The 18,397-nt window shown below is 51.1% G+C and overlaps 2 protein-coding genes and 1 long non-coding RNA gene across 14 annotated transcripts in view; 2 read left to right on the top strand and 1 right to left on the bottom strand.

Annotated features, from left to right (window-relative positions):
- The first annotated feature begins 77 nt into the window (after positions 1–77).
- On the top strand, positions 78–15,207 carry MAU2 (MAU2 sister chromatid cohesion factor). The gene is made up of 19 exons (XM_425908.7): positions 78–525; positions 607–624; positions 809–874; positions 1,422–1,517; positions 2,533–2,627; positions 3,108–3,135; positions 3,532–3,687; positions 3,831–3,977; positions 4,430–4,520; positions 4,832–4,935; positions 5,908–5,985; positions 6,428–6,493; positions 6,780–6,863; positions 7,281–7,330; positions 7,556–7,633; positions 8,066–8,177; positions 8,735–8,825; positions 10,209–10,336; positions 11,445–15,207. Exons 1-19 carry the CDS (start codon positions 100–102, stop codon positions 11,517–11,519), a joined length of 1,989 nt encoding a protein of 662 aa, XP_425908.2. The 5' UTR covers positions 78–99; the 3' UTR covers positions 11,520–15,207.
- LOC124417440 lies at positions 1,511–16,797 on the bottom strand. Of its 4 annotated transcripts, none has more exons than XR_006932236.1 (3): positions 14,609–16,527; positions 4,807–11,513; positions 1,511–2,380 (listed from the first exon to the last, which is right to left on the bottom strand). It is a non-coding gene; the product is annotated as an uncharacterized LOC124417440 (long non-coding RNA). The 4 variants fall into 4 exon arrangements; XR_006932234.1 differs by having other exon boundaries at positions 15,372–16,527; XR_006932237.1 differs by lacking the exons at positions 1,511–2,380; positions 4,807–11,513 and adding an exon at positions 16,638–16,797 and having other exon boundaries at positions 14,351–15,165; positions 15,372–16,394.
- Positions 16,798–16,917: 120 nt separating this feature from the next.
- GATAD2A (GATA zinc finger domain containing 2A) overlaps positions 16,918–18,397 on the top strand; it is a 43,953-nt gene continuing 42,473 nt past the window's right edge. For 4 of the 9 annotated variants that reach the window (XM_040653544.2, XM_015300046.4, XM_040653538.2 and 1 more), the window contains exon 1: positions 17,153–17,203. The gene's annotated coding sequence lies outside the window, so the exon portion shown is untranslated. Of the gene's footprint in view, positions 16,968–17,152; positions 17,213–18,397 lie in introns of those variants that run through there. The other 5 variants (XM_040653539.2, XM_015300044.4, XM_046904581.1 and 2 more) reach the window with 2 other exon arrangements.

Below are 18,397 nucleotides of genomic sequence, written 5' to 3'. Positions count from 1 at the left end.
CTGCAGATCCCGTCACCCCCCGCGCGCGCCGCTCCCGCCCCCCCGCCCCGCCCCTTCCTCCCCCCCCCCCCCCGCCCGTGTTGTCGCGGCGGCCCTGAGATGGCGGCGGTGGCGGCGGGCGCGGCGGGCGGAGCGGCCCCTCAGCAGCAGCCGCCCCCTCAGCAGCAGCCCCAGCCGGCAGCGGGCGGCGCCGCGGGCTCCGGGGAGGCGGGGGGCGGCGGAGGGGGCGCGGGCGGAGGAGGAGGAGGCGGCGCGGGGGGAGCTGGGCCCGGCCCGGGGTCGGGGTCGGGCGGCGGTGCGGCCGGGGGCGGGGGGGAGTCGTGGTACCTGGCGCTGCTGGGCCTGGCCGAGCACTTCCGCACCTCCAGCCCGCCCAAGGTCCGCCTGTGCGTGCACTGCCTGCAGGCCGTGCTGCCCCGCAAGCCCCCGGCCCGCATGGAGGCCCGCACGCACCTCCAGCTCGGCTCCGTGCTCTACCACCACACCCGCAACGGGGAGCAGGCCCGGGGGCACCTGGAGAAGGCGGTGAGCGCGGGGGCTGCGGGCGGTGGGAGGGCCCGGGTCGGCCGCGCGGTGCGGTGCGCTGACCGCCGTGTTCTCTTGCAGTGGCTGATCTCGCAGCAGGTATCCTTTCCTGCCCGCCCGAAGTCGTCCCGGAGGAGGCCCGGCGCCGGGACAGGGAGCGAGTCCGAGTTCTTGACCTACTCGTGGGGCTCCGGGCCGCTTTCTTAACGCGTGTGTTACAGTAAGGATTGGGGGTGCCGCGGCGTTGCCGCTTTGAGTATTTACTTAACTCAGATGTTGTCAGATCCCGCAGTTTGAGGACGTGAAGTTCGAGGCAGCCAGCCTGCTGTCCGAGCTGTACTGCCAGGAGGTGAGTGCTGCGCTGCTGCTGGAGGCGGCCCGGGGCTCCGTCTGCTGCTGCTGCTGCCTTTGCTCTCCGAGTGGGGTGCAGCTGTTATCAGAGGGGTTTGCTGGCTCTATCCTGGGCTGTATCGATGGAGAAGTGGCAGCGGGACAAGGGAGGGGTTGTCCCCCTCTGCTCTGCCCTCGTGTGGCCCCACCTGGAATTCTGCATCGGCTTCTGCGCCCCCAGCTCAGGAAAGCCGTGGAGCTTTTGCAACACGAGGGTACTCAGAAGGCCGGATTGCCTCTCCTGCAGAGACAGTGCTGGGAATATCGGAATAGTCATCAAAGGAGCTGAAGAGCCAATGCCTTTGAGCAGACTTCTGTTACTGTTGGGTGGTCTTGCATGTTAAAAGCTTACTTGGATTACTTCTCACACCTTAGATTTCCTGGCCTGTGAGGCTTTGGTTGAGGATCGGCGCAGAACACATCTTGTTCAGAAGCTGCTGCTGCCAATGGTGGCAGTGCTCAGGGCCTGGCTCTTGTGTTGACTTGGGTGTGTGTTTCTGTTTCAGAACTCGGTGGACACAGCGAAGCCTCTGTTACGCAAGGCCATCCAGATCTCACAGCAGACTCCATACTGGCACTGTAGGCTGCTTTTCCAACTTGCAGTGAGTGATGTTCTGTTGCTAATTGGGAGTACCGTGTAGCACTGTGGCTGTAAAAATGGCTGGAAAACGTCTGTGTTATGGGAAAGATCTTGGACGCCTCTTATTTTTTCCAGTCATCAATATCAGTGGAGAGACAGATCTGAGGGATTTAATTGCTCTTTAGAAGTACTCTGTGAAAGAGAGCTGGCTAGCAAGCAGTTTTGTCTTTGAAGGCAGTCTTAATAGTCACCTGTACTTGTGTTTCTCCCCTTCCTGATGAGCTTAAACAAGCAGACCAACTTCCTTGAAAAGGAACTGCTGAGCTCCTTTGTGTAGTTTGGGAACGCTGAACTGTGCAGAGCCTTTCCTATCGATTAAAGGACAAATGTTTGCTTTGCAATGAGTTAATGCTTGAGTACTCACAAGAAGCTTAAATGTTTTTCTCGGTGCCTCCCACTGAATAGGATCCTTTCTTGGAGCTTGACATTCTTTGCTGATTTCTTCTCTGTGTGGTATTTCCTTTCTGGCTTTTGCTTGACCACAAGGGTCTGTATGTCTCACTGCCTCAGTGAGTGTTCTTCTGCAGCTGTGTGGCTCTTTACCTGTCTGGAAAATGGGCTGAAATTTGGGAGGCTGGAGGGAGGGAGGGGTGCTCTGCAGGCTGTGCCATCCCTTCCTCATCACCTGAGTCGTGCCTTGCACACTTCCTCTGCTTCTGCTGGGGAGCACTCCTCACGTAACTGTCCGAGTTTGCTTATGTCTGAATTGATCCTGTCTGCTCTGCATGTACTCTCAGTGAATTATAACAACTTTGGAGTATGAAATCTGGCTGAGAAATTCCTTCTGAAACATTACAGGCTTTTTCTGGAGAATGCCAGGTGCCCCTGGAATATGAGTCCAGAATGAGACAAAGTAATTAATGTGCCAGTTAAGCAGTTATCACATGTAAAACACAGAAGTAATTACATTAAAAAGAAAAAAGGATTGTCAGACTCATTAAGGAACACTGACCTTTTTTGGCCTCTCTTCGTTTCAGCAACTACATACCCTTGAAAAAGATTTGGTATCTGCATGTGACCTTCTGGGAGTGGGAGCAGAGTATGCCCGGGTGGTGGGGTCTGAGTATACCAGGTGAGTTCCACACAGCTTTGGGTTTTTTCTTCCCATAAAGAATATTTTGGATTGTTCTGCTCACTTCTCCTTTTCTGTTCTATCTCTAAATAAATTAGAGATGTGGCATCTGATTGCCACATGGGTTTTACAGGCAAAACAATATTCCCGAGCGCTCTCTTGGATCTGAGAGTTTGTTCAGCTCTTTAATTTTCCTGTGAAAATCAGTGATGTCTCCTAAGACATGGGAGAGGTTTTTGTTGTTGTTGCTTTTCATACTGAACTTTGTTTATCGTCTTTATCAGCAAAAGATTTTCCATTAGCCTTGCTTTGACTTTAGCAGCTATTGCAGCTGGAATGGTCTGAAGCTTAGGCATAAAGCTGAGAGGATGGGTTTGTGGTTCCTGGTTCTGGGGTTGGACCTCTCCATTTAATAGGTGCTTTATGTGGGGGGTATTCTGTGTTTCCTATAGGTTATGACCTTATTTTGTTTCATTTCAGAGCACTGTTTCTGCTAAGCAAGGGAATGGTGAGTTGGATGTACTTCTGAATTTTTAACTAGTGTGATACAAGCTAGAAGAGAATGTAACTTATCTGAACATCACTTGGTTATTTGAAGGTATTATCTGTGCTCTGTTCATGTGAATACAGAATTCAATGAGCCCAGAATAAGCCTCAAGCCTGTAGGATTCTTGTGAATGGATTCCTCTGCTTCCTGTTATAAACGATGACAAATATGTGGTTTCTAACTGTGAACTGTCATTGGAACCCTGGGAATTAAGGATGAAAAACTGTTCCAAGGTTGCTGCTTTTGCAAATAGAGGCCTTTGAGTCCAGTTTTATTTGAAATAGTGGATCAGTGTAACTTTGGTCTTTGAGCATCTGAACTGCTGAGCACAAAACTGGTTTGTATTTTGAATTACAGCTCCTTCTGATGGAACGGAAGCTGCAGGAGGTGCACCCTCTCCTTACCCTGTGTGGGCAGATAGTTGAAAATTGGCAAGGAAACCCCATCCAGAAGGAGTCGTTGCGTGTGTTCTTCTTAGTCCTGCAGGTCACGCATTACCTGGATGCTGGGCAGGTGCGTGTAGACTGCAAGAGCTGGGCCTAGCTTAAGTTCATGAGTGTGGGGATTATTCATTGCTTGGCAGGTTTACTCAGCTAAGTAAGTGTTCAGGTGACTGGGATGCAGTGGCTGTGTCTGAAGTGCATCTTCTTGTGCAGGTGAAGAGTGTGAAGCCGTGTCTGAAGCAGCTTCAGCAGTGCATTCAGACCATATCCACGCTACACGATGATGAGATTCTGCCCAGCAACCCTGCAGATCTCTTTCACTGGCTGCCCAAGGAACACATGTGTGTGCTTGTCTACTTGGTGAGCAGCTCTTTTTTACTTAATGTATATTGCTAGTTAATGAGGAATTGCTTAAAAGTGGTCTAAAACCAGCAGCGATTGATTCTGCAAGCCACATGCTGCTTTACATTGCGCTGACAGCTTAATTCTGACACAGCATCTGTGAGAAAATTGCTTTCAGTGACGTCAGTGTTTGAAAAGACTGTGTGAGAAGTCTGGGAACTGGAATAAAGCTTCATTAATATCAAGCCGGATAATTCTAGGGGAGGGTTTGATTCTATGCTGGCTTATTTTTACCAACAGAAGAGCAATCACGTTCCTGAAACTGATTGCCCCACTTCTTGAATGTGATTTTGTTCTTAATTGATATAAAACCTTAGTTATAATGATGAGTGCCTGAGGAGTTGTGTGAATGCTCAGACCTTTCCTCTGCAAAGGAAATGTTTTGTAATCCTTCTTGTGTCCTCTGGCAGGTGACAGTGATGCATTCCATGCAAGCAGGGTACCTGGAGAAGGCTCAGAAGTACACAGACAAAGCACTCATGCAGCTAGAGAAGCTAAAAAGTAAGTATAAGGATGAGAATTTGGCTGATGCTGCAGGATTCCATTACTTGTTGCTAATTTAAATTTAAAAAGAAACCAACAGACCTTTCTAGCTCACTGGGACGGCCTTTCTGTCTGTTTCTGCTGCATCTAAGAGCTGTGCTGGGTGGTTACTTTGATTTTCTGAATGCAGAAATTTGAATTTGCACAAAGAGCTCTTTGTGCTGAGCCACCTGCAGTAGGGATCTGGCTGGGTGCAGGAGGGTCTGTGTGCTGTGGATGTTGGTATTGTCTTAACTTCACTTACCAGATTCCCTTTGTTCCCTCTTCAGTGTTGGACTGCAGTCCTATCTTGTCATCTTTCCAAGTTATTTTGTTGGAACACATTATCATGTGTCGGCTTGTCACAGGACACAAAGCCACAGCATTGCAGGAGGTAAACACAGGATTCAACCATTTCCTTAGCTGGGATATGTGCAGTAATAACTTGTAAAACTGTGTTTCAAGGAGGATTCTTGGGCTCAGATGGGGGGTTCCAGCAGTACTAAGCTAACAGATGTGGTCAGGCCTGATGGTACTTGGGGATTAGCCACCTCTTCTTTTGTTTCGTTTACCAACACTTTGGAGTTGCTGGTGGGGTTGGCAAGTACTGAGCAGTGACAAGAAGTGGTCCCTTCTTCCTGGTCACAATTGGTCTGGTGTCTTTTTCCTCTGTTCGTGGCTGAGGGCAGCTCTTAACTCTTCCCCTTTCAGTTCCTCGTAGTGTTCCTGTCCATTCCTCGTTCTTCTCTGTCTTTAAGGCTCTCTTAAAGGACTTTCTGTCCTTTCTTCCTCTTAAATAATTTGGGGGGAAAAAGGGAGGGGGACAACATTCTCTAATGCAAGAGTAAACTGCACTTTTCTCTGTTCTCCCAAGCATTTTTAGTTCCTCTCCACCCCTTATTTATAGGATACTCTGCTGCACCATCTCAGCCTCTGTTGTCGGTCTTCACATGAATGTGTGTGGGGGGAAAATCAGCTAAAAGAGTAGTGCTGGGCTCTCGGTGCTCCTCGCAGGCACATTCCCTTTGGAAGAGTTTGATTCCAGCTTTTCTGTTGTGTGCCAGCACAAAATCTGTGCGTTTCCGAACAGATCTGGTATTTGTTTGCAGGTGGTGCCACCATATGGCAGAGCTGCAGCAAAGCAGATCATTCTAAACCAGTTCCTGTGTGTGTGTGTGAGTGTGGGAGGAGCAGTGCATCTCTCAGCCCGAGGCACAGCTGGCTCTGCCATCACTGAGGAGCAGCACTAGGTCCTGGAAGGGGTCACTGCAGCTTACTGAGTGCCGTGTGCGGTGCAGTTAGGTGGATAGAGAGCGTACATCAAAACAGAGAAAAATATCTGAAAGAGATTGTTTTTTCCTAACAGATCTCACAAGTCTGCCAGCTCTGCCAGCAGTCTCCCAGGCTGTTTTCTAATCACGCTGCCCAGCTGCACACTCTGTTAGTAAGTGTCTGTGATGAGAGGTAAATCTGTGACTCTTTGAGGACTGAACGGTGCACAGTCACCAGTAATGAGGTCACGGTGATGCAGACAGCAGAATTTCTTGCTGAGGAATGGTTGCTTTGCTGTTTGCCTGTCCTGCTGTGGGGACTCACAGCCAGCTCAGCTGTCAGAGCCTTAAATCCCCTTTTAAAGTGCCCTGTGCCATGATAATTGGTACACAGTGTAAATACACGGGATATGCACTGTGCATCTTTGAGACCACGTTGTGGGAACTGGGTGTGGGGACAAATATAAGTAGCATTGCTATTTGAAGGTTGTAAGGAATCGAGAGCCTTCTTTCAGCCAATATGCTGGTTTCTGTGGTTCTGTGCATGCTTGCCTTCTTGGCATTCTGGGCTTGGAACGATGTGCTGTTACCTTAACAACATCATGTCTTCTACAGGGGCTCTACTGCATTTCTGTTAATTGCATGGACAATGCAGAAGCACAGTTTACTACAGCACTGAGGGTAAGGTTTTTCTTCTCACAATATCCAGTGTGGTGGCTGGGCTTGTGGTTGTGTGGGGCACCAGGCAGATGAGGCTGGAAGTGCAAAGTCTGTATTAGTTGTATTCGTTCAGATTTTCCTTGCCGAACACGGTTCAGGTCAGGAGAATTTGTTTGTAGCTAAAAAGCAGACACCAAATCTGAGTATTTTCTTTCTTTTTGTATATATTAAAGACGGGGTGAACTAATTCTGGGTTAGGCACTGGAGTATTTTGACTGCGCTGTTGGTGTGCTTTGTTCTGTTTCAGCTCACTACACACCAGGAGCTGTGGGCGTTCATTGTGACAAACTTGGCCAGTGTGTACATCAGGGAAGGCAACCGACACCAGGAGGTGAGTGCTCACTGCGTCCTGCCTGCAGCTCTGCAGAAGTCACCCTTTTCTTTTTTTGCACAGTTCATTCCTGGTTTGGATTAACTGACGAATCTGAGACAGCATTTAGATACAGAGCAGCTCAGTTAAATGACTGCTAAGGATTTTCTGAGGAAGCGTTAACAGTTTATAGTAACTTTTATAAAGTTTAAGACAGCATATTTTACGTAAAAGTCGTTTCTAGGACCAGAATGGACATAATTTCTAGCATTGGAACACCTGTTGTTTGATTTAACCAATATAAGTAAATGTCAGTGTGTTTGTAGTGACTTGAATGTTTTGATGCGATGTGCACTTTGTGTCAGACTCATGCTGTCTATACCATCAGCTGTATATGTCAGAAGCACTGATTATCCTTTTTCCCCTCTCACTTTGCAGCTTTACAGCTTATTGGAAAGGATAAATCCAGACCACAATTTTCCTGTGAGGTGAGAGTTCCAGAAACTGTGCTGATGTTGCACTGATGATGGTAATACTGGTTTTGTATCAGGCTTTATTCACAGAAGACAGAATAATCCTCTTCTTTTCAAGGCAGAAGCTCTGACTGTTTGTTCAACGTAATGTTTTGTGCAGAGGTTTGGTTATGGGACACAGCCCGTGCTGTGTTTGTCACTGTGCAGTGCCTCAATGTCAACGTTCTGCTTTGTTTGTAGCTCCCACTGCCTTCGAGCAGCAGCTTTCTATATCCGAGGTCTGTTCTCCTTCTTCCAAGGAAGATACAACGAGGCAAAGTGAGTACAAAGCTCTGCACCTGGAAGGGGGGGGAGAAGGAAAAACCAAATCGGGATTTAAACTCAACACGAAAACTCAAAGGCTTTGCTTTCCAACCTCCTGGGTTCCCCGTGGGTTTAGCCAACCTTCTGTTTCGCTTGAGGCAAAGACTGTTTTACATCTCTTTTGCTCTGAGTAATACTTGTGTGGTGTTCTGCAGTGGCCCATCTGAAAGAAAGGCTTTTCAAAGGGGGATATGTTATAGTCCTTCTTGCTAAATGAAAGGTGAGGTTTGGGAATGGAGCGCTTTGTTTCAGGTCACCTGCAGCACGCGTTTATTCCCGGGTGCTCATTTGCTGATGGGGTTCATTGGGTTCTTCATGACATTTCTTAAAGACATCAGGGAAGGCAGATTTTGGTTAATTGCTCCGTGCTGTGCTCTGTGTTGGCAGGCGGTTTTTGCGAGAGACGCTGAAAATGTCAAATGCAGAAGATTTGAATCGATTAACAGCATGTTCCCTCGTGCTCCTGGGTCATATATTCTACGTATTAGGGAATCACAGGGTAAGCCTTCGTGTGTCTGCTGCTACTGTGTGCTTATTGATTTGCCAGAGCAAATTGGGGCGCTTCTCAGGTTGTGTTCAGGAGTGTTTGTATGTAGGTGCCCCACTGAGAGCCGGCAGCTCGTGGATATACACCATTCTTGCACACTGAGCAACACTCTTTACAAAGCAGTAGTGTTTGGCTCCTATTGTAGAGATAGGTGTTTCTGTAATGCCTGAAATCACTCGGGGGGGGAAAAAAAAACAATAGAATAAAGGACAAGTAACGTCATGCAGTGGGATTGCTTGGAAGGAATTGTGGGTGTGAGCTCTTCTGAATTCTCATCGTATGCCAGAATGTGTGAAATATTTCTATTGTCTTGCACAACACAGACACCATAATGCCTGGGACAAGGCAAAATTCCAGGCAGCTTTAGATGATCTGTTTGCGTTATTGTCCCATTAAGCATTTCAGCTTGCTAGCTAGCAATTAAATTAGGCAAAAGCATCTCTTCGATACATTACATATTTGGAAGGGGAAAAAGTACGTCTTTGATGTTGATGTCTGCTTTTCACCAGGAAAGTAATAATATGGTAGTGCCAGCCATGCAGCTTGCAAGCAAGATCCCGGATATGTCTGTGCAGCTGTGGTCTTCAGCTCTGCTGAGAGGTAAGGGAGGAAAATGTCTTGTGCTTAAAATGAGTGGCAAAGAACCACTGCTGCTCACTGGGAGTCTGTGTGGGGATGCTCGTCATGCAGACTGAGTGCATGGGCGTGCAGAATACTGTGACTGCTTGGGAAGGGCTGCAGGTCACAGCCATGCAGCATCCGTGCTGTTGTTGCAGGGCTTTGCTCTGACTGCAGCTCTTGCTTCAGTAAACATTTTATTAGGCTTTGCTTCTGTGTGGGGGCCTTAATAAATACAAGAGACTGTTATATCTCTCATACATAAATATTGTTTAATCTGACTTGCATGGGCCCCAGGATGCTTTGTTCAAATATTGACTAGCTTCTTGGCAGACTGTCAGCGTTAATGCTGCAATTGATTTGCTTTCACTAGAAAATAAAGCAGTAACTCTACCCCTTTCCCAAGAACTTACCCCACAGTTTCAGTTTCTATTAAGCTGTCGTGTTTGCTATAAGCATGGTGCTGTAAACCAAGCACTGGGCCAGGCTTATGTTCTGCTTTGCTACTGCCTTTGCTACAAAATTGCTTCTAGGCAATTGAAATAACTTCTCTCATTCGTTTCCAAGTGGTGGTTGACATACAAAACATGCCAATAATAATAATGAATCTACTGTAGATGAAAGGCTGTCCCTTGTTCAGCTGTTGCTGCTCCTGTCACAGAGGCACCATTCCCATTCTGCTTTGGTTTTTCTAAGAGCTCTCCCATGGAACGGATAGATTCTCTTTTGAAGAGGTGCTCCATCAGGAGCAGTGGAATGCCAGCACTTGTTCACCAACAGGAGCTGTGTGTCTCAGCCCTCACCTCTACACTGCTTATCCCTGTTAGCTAACATTGCCATGCTTACTGTGTTACCATTCTGAAATGTGGCTGAGCTAATATATGCCAGCAAACCTCACAGGAAACAAGACAATAGGAGCTGCGTTGGGGATGGGCAGAGCTGCAGGCTGTGAGGGCCTGAAAGCAAAGGGGAACGAGGAGGGAAAATAAATGAACTGCTGTGAGGTCTGTGCTGCCAAAGCATGGTGACAAACTGGTGAGCCCTCATTCCCACTAGATGGTGCCAGAACATAGAGAGTGTGTGTGCCTGCAGCACAGGGGCTCTGCTGGGTAAGGAGGTGCTTTCCTGCTTGTCCAATTAGCGTAGTGTTATTTGAATGATTGGAAACTAAAATAACATCAAATCCTGCAATGTTGGAAGGAGGAAAGGCTCAGGTTCTCAATGTGCCCCTGCCCTTCTGAGTGGGATGGCCTTGATATATTGGCAGTTTAAGTCATTCATTCATTACTATGGGGAAGAGTCACATCAGAGAAGATAAGTGTGAACGGTGGTTCTTGGTGAGCAAATGAAGCTCTTGTCTTTCAGACCTGAACAAAGCCTGTGGAAATGCAATGGATGCACATGAGGCAGCACAGATGCATCAGAACTTCTCACAGCAGCTCCTCCAGGACCACATTGAAGCATGCAGTCTTCCAGAACACAATTTAATCACGGTAAGCAATCTTCATCTTCTGGTTCTGGGCACTCTCGAGGCAGGACAGCGTGCTTTGCTTTCCCTCGATATCCCTGTGAGGTCTTTGTTTCCTTCAGTGGTTTTATTGGCACTCCAGAACTTTCTTTTAATGCCTTCTGTAGCAGGTAGCCACTTTGTTTTGGGGACAGCTGCTACTTTTGAAAGAAAATTAATGTATACTCGGGTTTAATTTTAATGTTTAGATCCCCTTCTTCAGGGGAATGCTTTGAGTACTGCTATGAGTATGGTTTCTATTGAGATAATTCTAGCATTTGTGGGTTTTCACCTTATCTATAAATCTGAATTTCCAGTTAATGACATTCAATGTCTGTAGAGCTGCTACCTTAAGGGGTTCCTCTTTTGGACTTGTCACTGTCAGAAACACTTTTAACATAGCTTAAAAATACCAAAGTGCTCTCTTATGCTGGAATTCAGCAAGAGTGAAAGATAATCCATTCTTTCAGACTGAAATAACGTCCAAATGTGAATTTGGGATGTAGGGAAACCTGACATCTTTTCCCAACGTTCCCTTTATGAGAGGGGAAAAAAAAGGCTGCCAGGAAGAAGCTGATTGCTTTGGCTGCAGAGGGATCCTGAGACCCACATGTGCTGTGCAGCCCACGTTGGTGATGCCCACAGCCCATCCCCCTGTGCTGTATGCTCTGCTGACTTTGCTTGCCATTGCTGGCTTATGTGTAATCCATGCTAGATTAAAAATGTGGAGGTGGAAGAGGATTAAAAACTACAAAATCTGCCTAGTTCAGGAGATTTTGATAAATTTGAGAGGAAAACATGAAACGGGTGAGAACCAGAGGCTTCATTCACTCTGGAAACACTGTAGCTGCACTGTAGAATGGGCTCAAACAGAAGCATCTAAATTGAGGTCTGTCATAAGTGCAAGTCACAGTTCCCCCTGCTCCATGCACATGACACAGAGTCAAACCTGATGCTCAGCTTGTCATGAAATCAGTAAATGATCTCAAGGTAGTCAATGTGTGTGTGGGCAGCTCCTTTTTCTGGCCTTGCTGCTGCTCCTCCCCTTCCCAGGTCGTGGCTGGAGGATTTTCATGCTGTTTGTTATCTTGCAGTGGACAGATGGACCACCTCCCGTACAGTTCCAGGCACAGAACGGACCCACCACCAGCCTGGCCAGTCTCCTGTGAAACACAATCAGGACAGTGTGTTTAATAAGAATCAAACAAACAAACAAACAAAAAAGCCAAAAAAAAAAAAAAGAAAGAAAAGGAAAAAAACTCATTGCAAAATCTTTTCTTCAAAGAAAAGGCAGCAGATTCCTCTTCTAGCGAGGGCCTTGTAGGAAACTGCATAAAGACAACATACATTTCATAGACTTGCAAAGTGAGAAGGGCATTTTGAGCTACTTTTACATAACGTGTGTGAATATACAGCTAGCATGTATATACCTACTGGTTTTAATCTGTTTTCCTCTTACTGAGAAGTAAGGTTTAGTCCAAAGGACACTCGTTCCTTAAGCTGATAGACTTGTTTTTTTAATTTGTCACAGAGAGTTGAGAGGACTTGCACAGTTTGGAATACCAGTTGTATTCTAAATACTCAAACCTTCCCTGAGTTACAATGCATGCCAGTTTTAACGCCTTCTGTGCCCTTCCACTCCTGGGAACAACGGGATTCAATCCTGACTGGTTGTAGGGTGCCCTAAAGTTCAACATTTAGCTTCTGAGGTGATGTTCTTCTCATTGTGTGCGAGTTGCCTTGCAGTGCTGAGGGCAGCGGGATGTGGGTGTCAATTCCTTGGGGTGAGCAGAGTTGCAGACCCACAGCCTGGGGCTGTCAGCGTGTGACAGTCTGTGCCACCGCTCTGTCCCCATGAGGGTCTCCCTTCTGTGTCCCTGCAGTGCTGGTTCCCATGGGGTGAGGCAGAACCAGGACTGCAGCTCTCTCCATCTCTGCTGTTTTGTAGTGATTTGTACCAGAGGAGGAAATTTGTTTTCATTTTGGCCCAGCATTTAGCATCCTGCAGCCTCACCAAGGCAAGGCAGTGTCTGTGCCTTAACCATTTCTACCAACAATTGTAGTGAAGGTTCAGCTCAGCAAGGTGGTTAAAGCCAGTTCCCATAGAAGCAAGAGTGCTGCACTTAGCCAAAAAGTATTTCTGTGTTAGCCTCCCTGTTTTATCTCCCTTTTTTGAGCTCTTTGGTCTCTCCGTGCCTCTGCAGCCATCCTGAAGGAGGATAAGCATAGCCCAAATTCCTTCGGTAGGAAACAGTACAGAAGTTGTCAATCCCATGGAGCCGTGCCAGGCTGCTGCAGTGCGATGTAACCTTACAGGGTTCCAAGGGTCAAATAAAGGTGGGGTTTTTTTTTTCCTCTCCTGGTAGCTCTGCATATTTATCTCCCAGTTGAAAAAGGGAAGGGGAAAGGAATCTGTTAGCCTTTGGTAGTTCCTTTGGTAGGCCTGTGTGCTTTTTGGAGAGAGGAGGAGAGTGTTTGACCCCTCAAGGAAGACTGAGCCCTGTCTTTAATGGTCCTCCTTTGGAAAACCCTTCCCTGTTGAGTAACAGCAAACACAGACACGTTTTGTAATTCAAACCCTTTGAACGACATAAAAGGGACCCATTCTCATCCCCTCAGTGGGGTTTTATGTTCATCCTACTGGACGTGCAGGGGCGATTCAGATCCTGTGTTCAGTTACTTCTGCAGAAGCCGTGTGTGCTTTAGGCCTTGTTAAATCTCCAATAGGGAAAACATGCCCTCAGTATTGCTGTAAGGAGAGTATTATTGGGGTTGCAGAAGTTCAGTGCTATTTGAAGTCTATTTTATTCCCTAAAAACTCCAAAAGGAAGGATAGCTGTGAGGTCTGTGAGCTGCAGGGATACACCAGACACAGGGAGGGTCTGAGCAGATGGAAGCTGCTGCTGCTCCCCATGCTGTTGGTTGGGATGGAGCCATTCCCTGTCTGCCATCCACCTGAAGTTCAGCTCCTGTGAGGAACGACTCAGGTCAGCACTCACAAGCTTTAACACTTCCCACAGTCCCATTCAGATGATACAAACTCTTTGTTTTCGCTCTGCCACCCAGTCTGAGGCTGTTGCTTACCTGATACATGCCCATGGCAACTGCAATAAGTGGCTTTATAAGTCAGCCAGAAAAGTGCTGCTCCTATAAGGCAATATTTAAAAAATAACCCCAGCTGTAGAGAGCTGTGATTCAGGCTGAAGTCAAGAAAAGATTTTGCAGCAGGAAAGGTCCCCTGGTGCCACACAGGAGCTGCACCTCCCGCCCTCACCCTCCTCGAGGAGCTGCGTTGCTGAGGACTGCATCCTGGGAGAGCGTTTGCATTGGCCATTTCTGGCTCCTCGTCACACGAACCAAACTGCTCACAGCCCAAATCCCTGCTGGTGTTCTCAGGAGGGAACAGAGGCCCGGAGGGAGCGGCCGACTGCTCGGGGTTCTCAGAAGTACTGCCTGCATGCGGTGGCTGAGTTTGTCATGGCAGGAGGAAGGACGTGGGATCCCGGTCTGTGACACACCAGCTTCGCCCACGCTTTGCTTCGTGCAGGATGGAACTCAGGTGCAGAGGTTGAGCTGAGCTGCTGCCCCGCAGAGCTGCCCTCAGCCTTTCCCCATCACACAGTATCAAAAGTCGTGTAAATTTGGAAATAGCTCGGTGATTTTCTATCTCTGAAATCCAAGTGTACATTTGTTACAATGTACAGTGCTTTTTAACTACGCTTGTATATTAAATTATTTAATAGTTTTTGCTTTTCAGTATCTTTTGTATGTAGCAGAGATTAAAACAAGGACCTCGAGACTGAAGTTCTTCCTAATTTTTGGCTGTGGATGTAAAGCTGAACAGAAAACCAGAAGTTTACAGTTTACAAACGTTCTGTTAACGGCTCGGTCTGTCTGACTCCATTTGAACAATGTATTTCTAACCTTTCTTGTCCGATCATTGAATTCTCTATAGAAACAAACACGAAGTCTTTTATGAACTTCTAAAAAATAATAATAATTATTCTTCTAAAGATGTAATTTAGGAAACTGTACAGTTTTTTTTCTCCGGTATTTTTAAATGAGTAGCAAGAACTTAAACAGGAACATCTAATCGCTGTTTTGTAGATAGTGTAAAAACTTATATATGTATAGAGAATGCAGTCTGAAGAACAGTGTTTGCCATTTCCTACAGGATAGGTATGGGAAGGCCCGTGTACACATGAAATCAAATTCATTTTGGGGATAGGGAACTCAAAAACAGAGAAAGGAAACTCACGAGCTCTCTCTGTTGTTGTCCCACACGTGCAAAAACGTACACTGCTCAACGAGCTGGGCCTTCAGCTGCGACGCCGCCTATAGGCACGCGAGGTGCAGCACAGCATTGCTTCACTGCTTTGATTTGATTCAGTTCTTCACGTTGGCCAGAAAGTCAAACTAGGATAGAAAGGGTTTGGTGGTGTCCCCCTCTGTGCCGCTGACCTCCAGCCCATGCAGAGCGATCCCAATCCTTTGGGATGCAGCAGCTTCTCACCGAGGCAGTGGGGGCTGATTGAGGGTGGTTTGGGCTGCCTGGAACACGGAGGATTCGGGATGAAATAACATCAGTCTGTGCTCTTCTACTGTCTGTCTTAGCGACTGTATTTAATTGTTTCCTGCAGTGAACCTTTCAATGTTACGTCAGGTTTGTACAACGTATTGTTAAGTGTTTGTAGTGCTCCATAAGTAGGATGTGTACCTTCTGCCAGTGCTCCTTTCTGAAGCTGTACATACAGTAACTCCTGTAATGAGATGGAACCAGGGGCATTCGTTTTTGCCTTCGTCTCCTCTCGTTTTCTACATTAGAAGAATTTTTAAATAAAGTTTAATTTTCTTCTAGCAGTTGGTGGAATACTGATTCCTTCAGCCCATCTGCAGGCAGTCCTGCCCACAAAGGGCCCTTCCCATCGCCCTGCCAGGACCTGGGCTGCCTTCCTGCTGTACCGGGGCTGCTGCCCTGGAAGGAGAACCAGAATTACCTGATGGGGAACCTGACTGCTCACCTCTGCACGCTGCTGCAGGACCAGGGAAGGCTGATGTGGCCAGGAACTCGCAGGGACTGCTGGAGGCGGGCAGATGTCAGGGTTACAACAAGGCTTCTGCAGGTCGGTCCAACAGCTGGGGTTGTTATTTCTTAATTAGCTCTAAGCCAGAGGTATTTATTCACCGCAGTTGCGCTCTCAGGATGGATATCACGTTTGATCTTCATAAATGGGATCTGGTTTAAGGGAAAAGTGCTTTCTGCCTCTTTACCCCACAGCTGGAGCAGTTCGGGCAGGTATTTTCACATCCCGACCTGACACTTAGAAGGAAGAAATGCACCGAGCTGACCCATCCGCAGCGAGACTTGGAAGCAACGACGCGTTTCAGGCCCTGTGCCATACGGTCCCCTTCCAAAGCACCCCCCGAGCTGCTCGCCAGCGCCTCGCATCGCACCACAGAAGCAGCCGAATAGGTTTCATCCCATGGAGCCGCTCGCCGCGTGAAGGCTCGAACCCGAACGACGGCTTCGGGAAAAGTTACCGATGGAGATTTCTGGGAACAGCCGCAGCTCCCGGCCGGGTAAGCGAGGAGTTCTGCTGCTTTGGCGGCCCCGCTGAGGCAGGGAGGTGAACGGGCGGCGCCGCGAGGGCGGACCGGCACCGTCAGCACCGACCTGCAGCGCTCGGCCGCCTCAGGTGAAGCCCGGAGCGAAACGGGGCTGCGCAACGGGTGGAAGAGAGCGACGTATCGCCAACAGCGCCTCCAGGTTTTAAAACGGAGGAGACACCGAGCGCTGCGTGAGCTGCGGATGTTTCATCCGGGGCGAAACAGCGGCAGAAAGCAGAGGGGGGAGGGGGGCGGACACGGCCCGGAGCGCGGCGTTCCGGCAGCGCAGTGCGGCGCTGCGCGATCCCGGCGGCTCTCGGACCGCCCCTCCGGCCCCGCTCAGACGGCGGCCGGACTCGGGCGGCCCTCACCTGCGGCACGGCGCGCTTCAGCCCGGAGGCGTGGCGGAGGGCCCGGCACTGCCCGCGCACCCCGACCTACATCGCGGGAGGAAGCGGGATGACTCACCGGGGCCCGCCGCCGGGGCAGGGCGGGGAGCTGGGGGCGGCCGGCCCTATCGCGAGCCCCAGGCGGCGCTGCGCGGGCGGATAAGGGCGGCGGCGCGGCCCCTCCCCGCGGGCAGCGCCTCACCTCAGCCGGCCTCGGGGGCGGCCCCACCCCGCGCCTCGCGGCCCGGCCCCGCCCCTTCCCCGCGCATTGGCTGCCGATTGCCCACTCACGCGGTGTCGCTTGAAGCCTATTGGTCAGGATACCCGTCAATCATAAGCATCGCCCCACCTCGTTCCTCGCGGCTTCGCATGGGGGCTGGCCGAAGGCGGGCTGTGGCCACGATTGGCTGGCGGGATTGGACACTACGGTTTCTCATTGGGCAGCGCAGTCGTCAATCTTCTCATGCAAAAAAAAACCAAAACCAACACCACCTCTGGGTCGGAGGGGGCGGGGCGAAGGGAGTTGGGGGCGGGGCGAATGGGGCAGGGGGCGGGGCGAAGCCGCAAGTTTGTCCAAATCTGCCTAGCAACCGGAGTGGGCGGGAAAGGCGTCCCGAGGAGGTGACGGTTGGTGGCGCGCGCGCCACCCCGGGAGTCCCGCTCCGCCGGGGGGGGAATGGCGAAGGGGGGGGGGGGGAGAGGGCGGGAGGGAGCCCGGCGCGAGGCGGTCCCCTGCGCGCGCAGCCCCCTCCCCCGCCCGCCTCCTGTCAGTGGCCACCTGAGGGAGCCGCCTCCCCTCCCCCCACGGCCCCAGTCCGGCCCGGGCCCCGCTGAGGAGGAGAGGCGGCTCCGAGGGGGTGAGGAGAGTGCGTGACAGCGGCGGCCCCCCCCGGCCTGAGGGGATGGGGAGCGAGGGGGGGTCCCGGGGGGGCGCCCCGAGGGGTCTGAGGGGAACGGGTCGGGGGGGTGGGAGGGGGAGGGGGGGGGGGGGGGGGGGGGGGGGGGGGGGGGGAATGGGGCCGTGAGGGGCGCTGGGGGGGGGGGAGGGGGCGGCCCTGAGAGCCGCGGGGGAATGGGGCGGGGCGGGGCGGGGCGGGGGGGCACCGCCACCCGCACAGCCGGTATGGGGGGGTCACATTAAAAAAAGAAAGAAAAAGGCAAAATGAAAGGCAGAGCCGCGCGAGTGGTGTGGGGGGGGGCGGCGGGGTGGGAGGGGGGTGTGGGGGGGCGCCCGCAGCGCCGGGTTCGCATCCCGGGAGCTGCCCGCGGGAACGGCCGCCCCGCGATGGGCGACGGCGGCGGAGAGGGGGAGGGGAAGGGAGGGCAGCGGGGGAGGGGCGGCGGCGCAGAGTGCCCCGGGGGGGGCGGGGGGGGGGGGGAAGGAGCAACTTGGGGTGGGGGGAGTGGGAACCGAACGCGGCGCGGGGGGAGGGGTTGCGGGGGGGGGGCGGGGGGCAGATGGGCCGCAGCCGCCGCGGGACCTAAGATGGAGGTGTGTGTGGGGCCGCTGCCAGGGCCGCGCGGTGCCCCGCGGGGCGGTGCGATGCGCTGCGCTGCGATCCGCGCCGCTTTCCCCGCTCGGTCCCTCCGCGCGTTTCTCCTCCCGGCGGCGCCGCCGCTCCGCGCCGCTCCGGTTTGGGGGGCGTTGAGTTCGCGGGCGAAGCGAGCGCGGTTCCCAATAAAGTTGTATCCTGTCTGCGCTCCGCCGCCTTCCGCGCACCCCCCCCGGCCTGCCGTGCCCCGCGGACGGGCGGCCGCTCACAGCGCGGTTCCTCGCCGATCCGCCGCCCTTCTCGTAACTTTTCTCTCCTCTCCGCGATGGGAAACCGGGCCGAGAACGGGGAGAGCGCGCGTGAGCGGCGTGCGCCGAGCGGAGCGGCGCCGGGAGGGCAGCGCGGCGATGCGGGCTCTGTGCGTTCCCAGTGAGGGGCTGTAAGGCGAAGGAACGGCTCTGCTTTGTGCTTAACCTGAATGGGACGCTGAAACGTGACCGCTGAACGAGTCGGGAACCGGCGGTGCTAACGTTTGTGTGAATGGGTTTAGCACGGAGC

This window comes from Gallus gallus, chromosome 28 (assembly GCF_016699485.2).
Source record: "Gallus gallus isolate bGalGal1 chromosome 28, bGalGal1.mat.broiler.GRCg7b, whole genome shotgun sequence".
Taxonomy (NCBI): Eukaryota; Metazoa; Chordata; class Aves; order Galliformes; family Phasianidae; genus Gallus; species Gallus gallus.
The sequence above is the reverse complement of the archived record's forward strand: the minus strand, read 5'-3'. Positions and strand labels throughout refer to the sequence as shown.

Coding starts and splice junctions, on each gene's coding strand:
- MAU2 (XM_425908.7), top strand. CDS start 100: ATGGCGGCGGTGGCGGCGGGCGCGGCGGGCGGAGCGGCCCCTCAGCAG. Junction 6,494..6,779: donor AGTTTACTACAGCACTGAGG/GTAAGGTTTTTC, acceptor GTTCTGTTTCAG/CTCACTACACACCAGGAGCT. Junction 10,337..11,444: donor CAGAACACAATTTAATCACG/GTAAGCAATCTT, acceptor GTTATCTTGCAG/TGGACAGATGGACCACCTCC.